This window comes from Phyllostomus hastatus, unplaced genomic scaffold (genome assembly GCF_019186645.2).
Source record: "Phyllostomus hastatus isolate PE091 unplaced genomic scaffold, TTU_PhHast_1.1 phas_contig_209, whole genome shotgun sequence".
Taxonomy (NCBI): domain Eukaryota; kingdom Metazoa; phylum Chordata; class Mammalia; order Chiroptera; family Phyllostomidae; genus Phyllostomus; species Phyllostomus hastatus.
The window spans coordinates 15,880,733-15,893,245 of NW_025333735.1; the positions used below are offsets into that span (position 1 = coordinate 15,880,733).

At 35.3% G+C, this 12,513-nt stretch overlaps 1 protein-coding gene across 8 annotated transcripts in view; it reads right to left on the reverse strand.

Annotated features, from left to right (window-relative positions):
- Nucleotides 1-12,513, reverse strand: part of SRSF11 (serine and arginine rich splicing factor 11) — a 46,534-nt gene that overhangs the window by 11,720 nt on the left and 22,301 nt on the right. For all 8 annotated transcript variants that reach the window (XM_045835291.1, XM_045835292.1, XM_045835295.1 and 5 more), the window contains exons 4-8: nucleotides 9,746-9,855; nucleotides 7,006-7,098; nucleotides 6,338-6,387; nucleotides 4,986-5,113; nucleotides 1,588-1,669 (exon numbers count right to left, since the gene is read on the reverse strand). In XM_045835291.1, the coding sequence (XP_045691247.1) occupies nucleotides 1,588-1,669; nucleotides 4,986-5,113; nucleotides 6,338-6,387; nucleotides 7,006-7,098; nucleotides 9,746-9,855 (463 nt within the window). The remainder of the gene's footprint in view (nucleotides 1-1,587; nucleotides 1,670-4,985; nucleotides 5,114-6,337; nucleotides 6,388-7,005; nucleotides 7,099-9,745; nucleotides 9,856-12,513) is intronic.

Consider the following 12,513-nt stretch of genomic DNA (forward strand, 5'->3'; position numbering starts at 1 on the left):
AGTTTTATTTACTGTTGAGTAGTTAATATTTAATCTAGTCCCTTGAGCAATATCCTATACAATTAAAAATGGGAAGTACGGATAGATCACTTCTGATACTTACTAAACTTCAATATATCAAAGGAGGCACTTTTGGACCAAAATTTGAGCTTAAACTGTCTTGTCCATGAAACATCACCTTTACTTGAAAGAACTGGTAAACTATGGTTGTTCAGACTTGGGTATTTGGCAGCTATTTTCTTGAAAAAGGAACAAATACTATCATTTCAAGGGAAAAATTCAATTTGTTGCCAATGATAAAAATCTGAGTTTTCAAAGAGAAAATTTTGGAAAACTTGAATCCACTATTGTGAATGGACCACATTCTCTGATGAGATTGGTGGTGGTAACACTAAATGTCATTTTTTTTTTGTTATAGCAAAAATGTGTTAACATTTGAAAACTTGCATAAAGCAATGAGTTGATTATCTTGCAAACCACCAACAAACAATTTTGCAAAAGTATGTTTGGAAAAAAGATCTATTCAAAGTGTTAAGGAAGATCAATGGATCTTCATGTAACACTGTATGAGAGGTTCCTTTATGGTTTCAAATTCCTCAATGCAACTATCTTCTAAGAAACTATCATTTGTCAAGTTTTGTTGTTAACCAAAGAACACAGGTTGCAATTTACCTAAAAAGACTATAAAATTACTTGTCTTTTCTAACTATGTTCATGTGAAGCCAGACTTTCTTTATATAATAACTAAAGTATATTGTAGTAAGTTAAGTATAAAATCCTGTGTCTACATGGTAAACATCAAAGAAGTTTGCAAAAAAGTAAAACAAAGCCACTCTTCTAATTTTCTTTAAAAGTTTAGTTTCAAAGCTGTGTGAATATGAATAATTTTACTGTCATTATTTTTAAATGATAGTTTTAAATTTTAATATGGCCTACATAAACAGCTATAACCAATGTAAACACTATTTGGGTTTCTCAAACTTTCTATTAAGTATAAAGGTCTTAGTACCAGCAAGACCAAGAGCCACCAGTCTAAAGAACCTTACAAATTTATACAGGATATCATGTGGAAAAGAGAATAAACTTATTTAGTCTTACTCTAGGCAGGATAACATTATACTATCAGTATATCTAACAATACAAAAAAAAATCTCAAGGTAACAGTAACTTATATGATTTGCAAATAAATATTCATGTGTTAGAGGGATAATGTGCAGGCTACATGATGACCTTCCAACTTAAATCTTAGGAGAACCCAGAGAAAAGCCAAAACTAGAATTCAAAAGTTTCAAGTGCAGTTCTTCTCACAGCACTAAGTCAGGTTAGTGCTTAAGTTCCAGCGCCTTCCTCCTATGCCTGAATATTTTGGAGTTTAAAGTATCAATCATCTATTATAGCCCATACCTTTTTTCCATTTTATATATGTGAGAACACTTATTCCAACACTTTGCTAACAGCACTTGTTACTAACAAACACTTTAACCAGGAGCTGCTAGACAAACTGAAGCAGCAAATTAAGAAGGATGTGACAGGTAGAAATGACCTTTGTCTAAGGCACAACTGAATACCAAAAGCAACCAATCTAACCTGTGCCTAGAAGATGAAGGAGTCCTCCTTCTTCTAGAGCGTGATCTCGATCTTGAGTGTCTTCGTTTTTCTTCTTTCTTATCTGGATTTAAAAGAAAAAAAATCCCAGATTTTAAAATCACCAAATAGATTAATCCCACTGGGGAATTTATCTAAGAATTTCTTTATCTTAATTTTCAGTGTTACACATAATCAATAAATGTTACAAGTGATCATTTTACAATCAAAATGTTGAGACTTACTGAAATTATACAACTTATCCAGGGTTTTGTAAGATCCAAATTAGACTTATGATTTTCAGCTGATTTCATTTTTAGACTTGGGAGGCTATCAAGTGTTGTCCATAAAATAATCTATGAAAAATGTTATCTTGCCGACCCTATGGCTCCATCTTGGGAGGCTACACTTGGCCTCCTTGCACAACCAAAAGGACAACAAATTTAAAAACAACAACAAAAAAATAACCAGAACTGTCAGAAAATTGAACTGTATGGAAGTTTGACAACCAAGGAGTTAAAGAAACACTCATCCAGATGGGTAGGAGGAGTGGGGACAGGTAGCAGGAATGGAGAGGATATGTGGGGCAAGGTGGGAGCTGGAGGACTGAGGCAGGTGAGGCAGCAAATGGTAGAGTGGCCAGTCTCACATTTGGGTGCAGATAAACCAGGAAGAACAAGAGGAGAGACAGACTGCGCAACCCAGGGTTCCAGTACGGAGAAATAAAGCCTTAACGTCAATGACTGAAAACACCTGTGGGGGTTGAGGCAGCAGCGGGAGAAAACTCCCAGCCTCACAGGAGAGTTTGTTGGAGAGACCCACAGAGTCCTAGAATGTACACAAACCCACCCACCTAGGAATCAGCACCAGAAGGGTCCAATTTGCTTGTGGGTATTGAAGGAAATGACTGAAAGCTGGCTAAGAGCTGAGCAAGCGGCACTGTTTCCTCTTGGATCCCTTCCCCACATACAGCACCTCAATGCAGCTACTACATGGGTTGCCCTGCCCTGGCAAATACCTAAGGCTCCTCCTCTTACTATGTAACAAGTGTGCCAAGACAAAAAATATGGCCCAAATGAAAGAACAGATCAAAGCTCAAAAAACAAACAAACAAAAAAAAACAACAAAAAAACCCCACCCCAAAAAACAACTAAGTGCCAAAAAGATAGCCAACCTATCAGATGCATGCTTCAAACCTTCGTAACCAGGATGCTCACAGAACTGATTGAGCTCGGTCGCAAAATGAAGGAACAAATGAAGGCTACCCCAAAGTGAAATAAAGGAAAATGTACAGGGAACCAACAGTGAAGAAAAGGAAACCAGGATTCAAATCAACAATTGGGAGCAGAAGGAAGAAACATTCAACCACACACAAAAAAATGAGGAGAGGCTTAGGAACTTCCAGGACAACTTTAAATGTTCCAACACCCAAATCATAGGGGTGCCAGAAGGAGAAAAGGAGGAGCAGGAAATTGAAAACTTATCTGAAAACATAATGAAGGAGAACTTCCCTAATCTGGCAAAAGAAATAGACTTTCAGGAAGTTCAAGGAGCTCAGCATCCCAAAGAAGTTGGACCCAAGGAAGCACACACCAAGGCACATCATAATTACATTAGCCAAGATTAAAGATAAGGAGAGACTCTTAAAAGCAGCAAGAGAAAAGGAGACAGTTGCCTATCAAGGAGTTCCCTTAAGACTTTCAGCTGATTTCTCGGGAAAAACAAAAACAAAAACAAAAGCAAAAACAAACAAACAAACAAACACCTTACAAGCAAGGAGCTGGAAAGCAGTATTCAAAGTCATGAAAGGCAAGGACCTACATCTAAGATTACTCTGTCCAACAAAGCTATCATTTAGAATGGAAGGGCAGATAAAGTGCTTCTTAGATAAGGTCAAGTTAAAGAAAGGAGTTCATCATCCCCAAGCCCTTACTATGTGAAATGTTAAAGGGACTTATCTAAGAAAAAGAAGATCAAAAATATAAATAGCAAAATGACAACAAACTCAACAGCCATCAACAATAGAACCTAAAAAAAACAAACAAACAAAAACAAAAACGAACTAAGCAAACAACTAGAACATGATCAGAATCATAGAAATGGAGATCACATGGAGGATTATCTGCGGGTAAGGGGGTAATGGGGAAAAGGCACAGGAAATAAGAAGCATAAATGGTAGGAAGAAAACAGATAGGGGCAGGTTAAGAATAGTATGGGAAGTGGAGAAGCCAAAGAACTTATATGTACGACCCATGGACATGAACTAAGGTGGGGGAATGATGGTGGAAGGGAGGGTACAGGGCAGAGGGGAATAAAGGGGAGAAAAAAATGAGACAACTGTTAATAGCATAATCAAAAAAATATATTTTAAAAATAAACCAAATAAAAAAATATGTATAGATAGTCTTTCTCACCCTTTATTCTTCAGGTTTAGAAACAAGGAATCCCTTTTCCACTGCTAGGTTTACTTTCCCAATATAACTACATCGTGCCAAGATTAAAATTTTAATTTTTCGTATGTTTATGTATAATAACAGCTCCCCAATACTTAACTGTAAAATAAATATTTAATGATAAATACACATTTTAAATTCTTGGTTTACCAAAATGTCCCTTCTTTCTTCATCACTTAGCTCTATGCTCCTTTGCTAAATAAATACATTTATGTGTATTTATATCAAAGTGGTTGGTAAACAGGTTCAATATTTGGGCCTGGCATTCTGAAAGTCATTCATTCACTGTTCTCACTACACTTCTGTGAAAGAATTGGATTTCGGGAAGCTTGTGCTCTTCATCTCTCTTCTTCCTCACCAATTTTCAACTGTGTAAGTGTATGAGATAAATCTAGAAATTAACTTAGGATGTAATAAGAGAAATAAAAACACTGCATTTATGGACAATCATCAAAGTGAGAATTAATTCCTCTTTTACTTTCACACTATTTCATTAATAGAATCCGAGTTATTGTTAATGTTATTAATAATTAATAGAGAGTCCTAGAGAAAATAATCATAAGAAAAACCACTTTAAGTCATTCCAGTTAAAAGTTTTTAATGAAAACAGTTGTAGCAGGGTGTTCTAGCTTTGGAGCCAGAGACCCAGCGGTGTATCTAAAAGCTCCTAGTGTTTGACGTGTGACTTTCAGGTAATTAGTTTTTTATTAATTAAATGACATAATACACATAAAGCACTTATATTAATTTATCCAATATTCAACTGGCTGCCTTCTGTACAGGCCATGATTGGGGGCTGGGTGCTCTGACTGGGAATTGAGCCCACCATCTTTTTGGTGCACAGGACAACACCCCAACCAACTGAGAGCCACCTGGCCTGGGTGCAATAATCATTTTTGTCCACAATCATAGTTTAAGATTCTACATGAGTTCATGAACATATTTTACCTGGTTCTATGGCAGCAGAAATTAGGGACTGTGCTTCTCGTACTCTCTTCATAGCTTCCTCTATTTCTTTACTGGAGGTATCTGATTTCAGACTTGGTGAAACAAGACCAGCAGCTACATGATTCAACCTAAAACAGAACCAAGAATTGAGACCAGGAATATTTTAAAATGCACAACAGCATTTCAAATAAATACATAAGTGCTTCATATAACATTTTAGTAGGATATTCCTTGCAAAAAGAGGGGGAGGATCTAATTTTTTTGTGTGAAAAACACCATATAGTAGGTACTTATAGTAGTAAGGGTACTTTTGAATATTTAATGGCTCCTGTATTTTAAAGACTCAAGATATCCAAAATAGGCAGTGGCCAAAGCACATGAAATTCCTGATTGAAGAGGCTAAAGATGCATCTTTCAGGGTTTATATTGTACATGTGAGAAAAAAATTAGACACCAAATTTAAGTCAACAGTTATTTGTGGAGAAAGTGGGAAGTGTAAATAAAAATGGGTACAAGGAATTTCAACTTTATTAATGATATTTTATTTTATAAACTGGGTGACAGGCACATAATTGGATTTTTATCTATTAACTTTTAAGAAAAAATTCCACTAACTACTACAGTAAAATAATTCTGTCCTCCTTCTTCCTATACTCTCCCACTTACTGCTAGTGACTTTCACCAAGGAGAAAAAGCATTCAGTTGAAATTTAAAATACCAAGAAATTATCAATTAAAATAATTATGACTTTCTTATATGTCCACTAAGTAGGAAATATAAGTTACAGCATGTAGAGAACTTTTCAAAGCACCTAAAGATGCTGGCCATTATTATGACATATGTCACTCCTTGGCTCTAGGCTGTTTCCTTCACTCCTAACTCCTATTCATGTCCTAGAAATTAGCTTCTCTGATCTTCAAACTAAGTTCTTGTCCTTGTAATGTTTCCACAGCACCTCTGTATTTCCTCTAGTTGGATCCACATGCTTCACTATATTAAATAATGTCTCCCTTCCTGACTAGAGTATAAATGCTATAAAGGTATAAGCTTACAGTAGGTATTCAATATATATAATAATATTTTCAATGAATCAACTAAAGACAATGCTTAGCTATTTTCTCATTATTTCAGTATATTTATAATTACTTTGAAAGACTCAAATTACAATAAATAAAACCCTTTATAGATGGACTTACCATCTCAGAAACAAGGATTTTTCTCCTCATTCCTAGAGAAATGAATTACATACTGTGCGCCTTGACATAATTATCTTTATAGCTATCAAAAAGTAACTGCTCTCCAGACACACACTATATCCACATCATCAATGGAAACAAAGAAAAAATCCTTACTTGGGATCCACAGTACTCATAAGCTTCAGCAACTGATCTGCTGCAAGAGACTGCAAAAGCAAAAACGTCACAACAGTGAGAATACATAAAGCAATAATGATGGCTATTTTATTTTTTTAGGATGCTGAAATGTCCTGAGACAACCTGGCAGACCTATAAAAAGTAGCATTTGAGGCAAATATGAAAATGGAAATACAATGCCAACTAAGTGTCATATTAAGTTTTCTAATAGCCACATAAACATCACTGGCTGTAGTACTGGTAATTTAGCAAGTTAAATATGAAGATTGTAAGAATGAACAATCTCGATTTTACAAAAACAATTACCTCATGCTTACTTTAAGACTTTCTGAGGGAAAGTAACGTCTCTTTAAAGAAACATGAAAAACAAAATTCAAAGTGCCTAGCCAATATAATAAATCAAAAATTTTCACAATGTAAGGATTCCTGAAAAGTTTGCCAAATTACAATGTAAACAAAATTTCCAAGTGAATAAATGACAGAAAAACAAAGACTTCATAACATTAAATCTCTTAACAAGGGTATATAAGAAAAAAATTAATACACAATCATTTCTATCCTGCTCTTGAAATGAACAGTAACAGTTAATAAATTTTTTATTATTAACTTAAGAATGAGCTCAAAAGTTGAAGGGTATTAAATTTTACCTGTGAATTCAAGTTTGCTCCAGGAAGCCCAAGTGCAGCAAGGGCAGGATCAAGAGTAGGAGCTCCCAAGGCAGCCAATGGAACAGCGCCAATCTGTGAAATTACAAAATTTTATTTTAAAAATTTCATTTGTTCTTTGTATTGCATGTGTCTGTGTGTGGTAGGGTTGTCAACTTATTCTTCCTTCTAAACAGCAAATAATTAGTTTAAATTTGTAGGCTACATGACTGCTGTTATAACTACTTGACTATACCACTGTTGGTTGAAAACAGGCACACGTAATACGGGGTGTGGGGGGGAAGGGCAAAAAACTCCAGAATTTATTTATAAAAAATTGTGTATTTATTCTTATATGTTTAAACTTTGGTCACCTTCAAAGTACTCTCCACTTGATGCAATACACCTAATACAGATTTTTCCACCGCTCAAAGGAGTTTTTGAACTCATCAATTTTGATGTCTTTTAGTGCTTCTGCTGTTTTTTTTGTTTCACATTTTGCAAATTGGCAAAGTGTTTCCATTTGAGGACTTTGTCCAGGTAAACAAAAAAGTCGTCGCCTGGGGAGAGATTGGTGGAATAGGGAGAGTGGGTGGAACCCCGGGGGTCCTGTCACTTTTGGTCAAAACCAGAATATTAAGAACAGTAAGGGAGGTATGCCTATAAACCACCCCCCAGGTAAATCATGAAATGGGTAAAGGCGAAGAGTCTTAAAAAAAATATCACTGGATAATGCAGCCTCTTACAAACAATGCCAACTGGTATGCTGATATAGATGGCGTCCTATAACACTAACCTAGTGGAGGGAGCCTATACTACATACAAGGAGCCCACCCTCTAGCAGATAATTCCATTTTCACTGGGTCCCCTGTCATACAAAAACAAAGGGAATAGTTGGGTCCTAATAAACAAAAATGGGTGTCTGGCCCAAAAGCTGTAGTTTGCCCACCTCTGGCCTCATTTTCCACCTGTAATTACAGCACATTTATCCCTACAATCAGAATTTAGATAAAAATGTTCAATATATTCTTACGTCAATTATAATTGGGGAACTGAAGTGACATTGTGAAAGGGGTTTCTCTTCCTGGTTCCTATGTCACCTTTCTGACTATTACTGCAAGCCATGTGGGATACCCAGTGGCCTTCACCTCTGTGCAAGTTTCAGAGCCATCTTCTTGTGTACCTTCCTGACAAGTTCTATGGTACCCTGGAAAACTTCCCTACTATCCACCTATTTCAAATGAGGTCTGAATCTTACTGGGGGAATGGGGTGGGTGGGGAGAAACCCCCCTCATCTAAATGTGTTTTTTCCTGTTGTATTCTTTCTTTCTTAGTCCTAGAATGGTTGCTTCCTATATCTGCAATTAATATATTCCTAACTAGGAACCAACACCTAGTTAGGTTTCTGTTACTAGTTATTAATTTCTTATACTAAACTTTTCCTGCTCAAATTACTGTGTGGTTCTGTCTCCTGTCTAATATAATTCTGATTAATCAGTAATTTAAGACACAGCCCTGGCTGGTGTGGCTCAGTGGATTGAGCGCTGTGAACTGAAAGGTTTCCTGATTCAATTCAAAGTCAGGGCACATGCCTGGGCCCCCAGGTGGGGGCATGTGAGAGGCAGCCAATCTGTTTTTCTTACACACTGGTGTTTCTCTCCCTCTCTAAATATAAATAAAATCTTTAAAAAAATACTAATAATTTAAGACACAAACCATGCAAAATCTTACAGCCCTGAGGGCAGTTTGACCTTCTCTATAAGCAGTATACTGAAAGTTCTCCTAATTGCAATTTTTAATAAATACAAGGTTCCAAACTTCTGTAGTTAACTATGTACCGAGTATAGTTAAAGTGCTGTATTAATACTATTATATAAGGTATCTCAGATATTACACAATTTTATACATCAGAGATATCTACAAACTTCCCAGATCTGCATTTTATAAGTGACAAACAACCAAAGTCATACTCAAAAAGCTGGGAATTCATGATCTCAGTCTTTGTATGATACCATGCAGTTCACTTAACAGTTAACTAAACTACTTAGGAAAAGTGATTTAATGAAAGAAATGTTACTATGAAGTTCTAGTTGAGGCTCCATCATTAGCTTTATCTGTGAAAACACTGACCAGCTACAATCTTTCTGAATGGCTGTAATACATGGTATTTAAAGAAACCTTTGGCTCTAAAGTCAACTTTTTATAGCATTATCAGGGCTGGAGAAATGAATTACGTATTGTGCACCTAGAAACATTAGAAACATTACCTGGTAAAATTTTCTCCAACTTGACTATTTTATCTTCCCCATATCAAACATATCCACAAATTCATTTTTCTTTCATGCCACCTACTTAATTAAAACCCCAAGGTAAGAGCAAAAGATCAAAATGCACTGGCAAAGAAAAAAAATTGAACTTTGCCTTTATTTTCTTTCCCAGTCCAAGCCTTTTAAACAGCGTGCTCCATGAGATTTTTTTTTCGTATTATTGGGTTACTTTGAGAGTCGGTGGCAAAATCAGTATGACAGATACTTGTGATTTTCAGAATGTTCTTAAAATGAAAATTACTACGAGATTCTATTTAGTATTTATGATTGCAACATAGCCTTTTACAACATTCTACACATGACACATCATTCTGTGAACTACAATTGCCACAATGCTTTCAAAACTCATTTATGTTCAGTTTTATCCATAATTCTGTGCCCCTTTCTATCCTTTAAGCTATCAACAGAACTAGTACCTGGGTAAGTGGGTTAGGAGTAGGCAGGAGTCCACCACCAGGCAGAAGACCTGCCACTGCATTAGCTGGTGCCAACAGAGACAAAGCCTTAGTCTCATCAGGAATAACTCCTGCAGAGAAACATCCTTGCATTAGAACACACCCTTTTGCAAGACAGAAAACACACAAAAACACCCAGAAAATGTCTCCCTGATACACCACCTGAGTTTGTTGAAAGTACTTATGTTCGCTAAAACATAAAGTTTGATTTCTATGATTATTTATCATTAATTTTATGTCAGAAAGAAACTTCAATGTGTGAAAATTTGTTTCCTTTTTTCTCTACAAATGGTTAAGTTTCTAGAGTAAAAAAAAAATAGCACAATACACACTACTTTTTTGTTAACACTGCCAAGATTTCATCACCTGTACTCGATTTTTAAGTCATGAACCAAACGTAAGCAAGCACAGTCGGTTCTCCAGGGGTGTGCTCTCAACTTTCAAAAGCTGTTTTATGAACAACGACTCGTGTCGGCTGCTTCACTATAAAGCACACAGAAAAATCAAGATACACAAGACAAAAAAAGTTTGATTTAGGGGTTAATAATATGGTACAGTTACTACGATTTTTACACCTACCATACAAATTTTGTAAAAATTAAGAGAAGAAAGTATGTAAAGGAAATATTCTGTTGGAATCAAGTGTAGGGCTTTTGCTGACTCATGAAAATGAATGTTTCTGAAGGTCTCTGAATACACACTGGATGTGTGTGTGGTAGTGAGAGAGAGAGATAGAGAGAGAGAGAATAGGTAAAACAACATGGCACATTCCTTACCTGTACAGTAAAATGCTTTATGTTCCAACATGTGCCATGCTAACCATACCAAAAAATGCTGCTATACGGTGTGAGTTCAAAAGCTAACTTAGCCAAACTCCTAAAGCCAAAAACAACATGTATGTCTGTTTTTAAAGCCTAATCTGTGTATTCAGATAAAAATCTAAGGGTCCTAAGACAAATATTTATGTAGACAATTTAAATTCTATCCAACAGCAAAAGCCCTATACAGATGGATTAATCTGTTAATGTGCCCAAGCCCCCAAAATGAGAGTTCAATAATACAATTAAACTACATATTTGCAAATACCAGTAGTATTTCTGTAATACATATTAAGAAACTGCATCTCATCATAAAACATACAATATGTACAGGGCACTTAAGAGAAACTGGATAAGCTGCAGAAGAAAACTGTTGGGTGGTATTTTCAGCAGGGCCTGGTATATAGTTCAGGCTGAACCAGGGAAAAGAACTGTAAAACACAACAACAAAAAAGAAAAACCACTGTTAAATAAAGGTAATGGTTCCTTCCACCTATACTGAGAAGTGCCGATAATATAAACAAATGTATACTACACAGCACTGTTATCTTGCTTGTGTCAGAGCTGTCATCAATTTAGATACCAAGAGTTATGGAGGGAGGGGAAGGGAGAAGATCATTTAGATAATAGGGCATTAATGCATCAATATTAACAAACCTACAAAGATTATGGGATAATCTTGCATGCAAAATTATGTCTCAAGAGGATAATATTAAATATCAACATCTTACTCAAATTAGTGCATATGCAACATTTCTGGCAAACTAAAATCCTCTTGAATTTATTGAGACACCTGATAGAAGATCTGCATCCATTACAAAAAAAAGTCATGCATCTGATCCTCTGATTAAAAAAAGACTATTTAAAAATAAAACTACAATTTAAAAATAGCAATGAGGCCCCTCACCAGTTAATTTTCATGCGTCAAGAGTATTTTTTTTACTGCTGCTTTGATAGAACCATGAAATACTGCATGAATGTGTAGAAATGAAAGAAAAAGAAACAGACAAAAGAAACAAACATTAACCAAGGAACCTAAATAACCCCCAAATCCATTACTATTAAAGAGTTCCTTCCAAATCCAGCTATCTCAGTTTTACCAATTAAGACTATTTATTCCTTACCGTAGACTCTGTGTCTATTGTTCTAAAACATGACGGAGAACCAACACCAAAGTGTAAGAGCTAAAACTAGGGTGAATGGTGACAAAGGGATTAAGTACATCAGTTATTTAGTGGAGATAACATTAATACAGCATACCATACCATTAATTAAATACACCAAAAATGAATTCCAGAACTAAATATTTTGGTAATTCTACATACACTTCTAAATATTTCACTTTTAAACAGATCCAGAAAAATTACCATGGTCTAAAAATATTTATGAATGCCAATTATATGATATACTGTATTATGTTCAGGGCTTGGGTATTATGATATAATACTTTGCCAATAAGAATTCTTTACATTTAAAGGCTAATGTTTAGCATATTACTCACATGATTTGACCCTTGTTCCAAAAACTATCTGTATTTTACTTATCCTAAATTGGAATTCTGTAAATTTTCTCTTGGTGATTAAGTCTTATCCTACAACAGGCACACTGATATAAAAGGAATTGCTTAATCAAAACACACTAAATCCAATGTTTATCAGCATATAAATTTTTTAAAACCTTAAAACTGAGTTCACACACTTTAATATCAGAGACAGATGTACTATTATACAGCATGCCTTCAACCCACCTATAATGCAACTTAATATCTTTAGACAACCACAAAGGCAATTTTTCTAAGTTTTAAGGATTAGACATTTCACAACTTGTACAAGGCATCGTGTAAATGTTCACACTGGTACTCAAAGATCTGAGATAGCATCTAATTTTCACAATAGAAAGATTCTGCTTCCA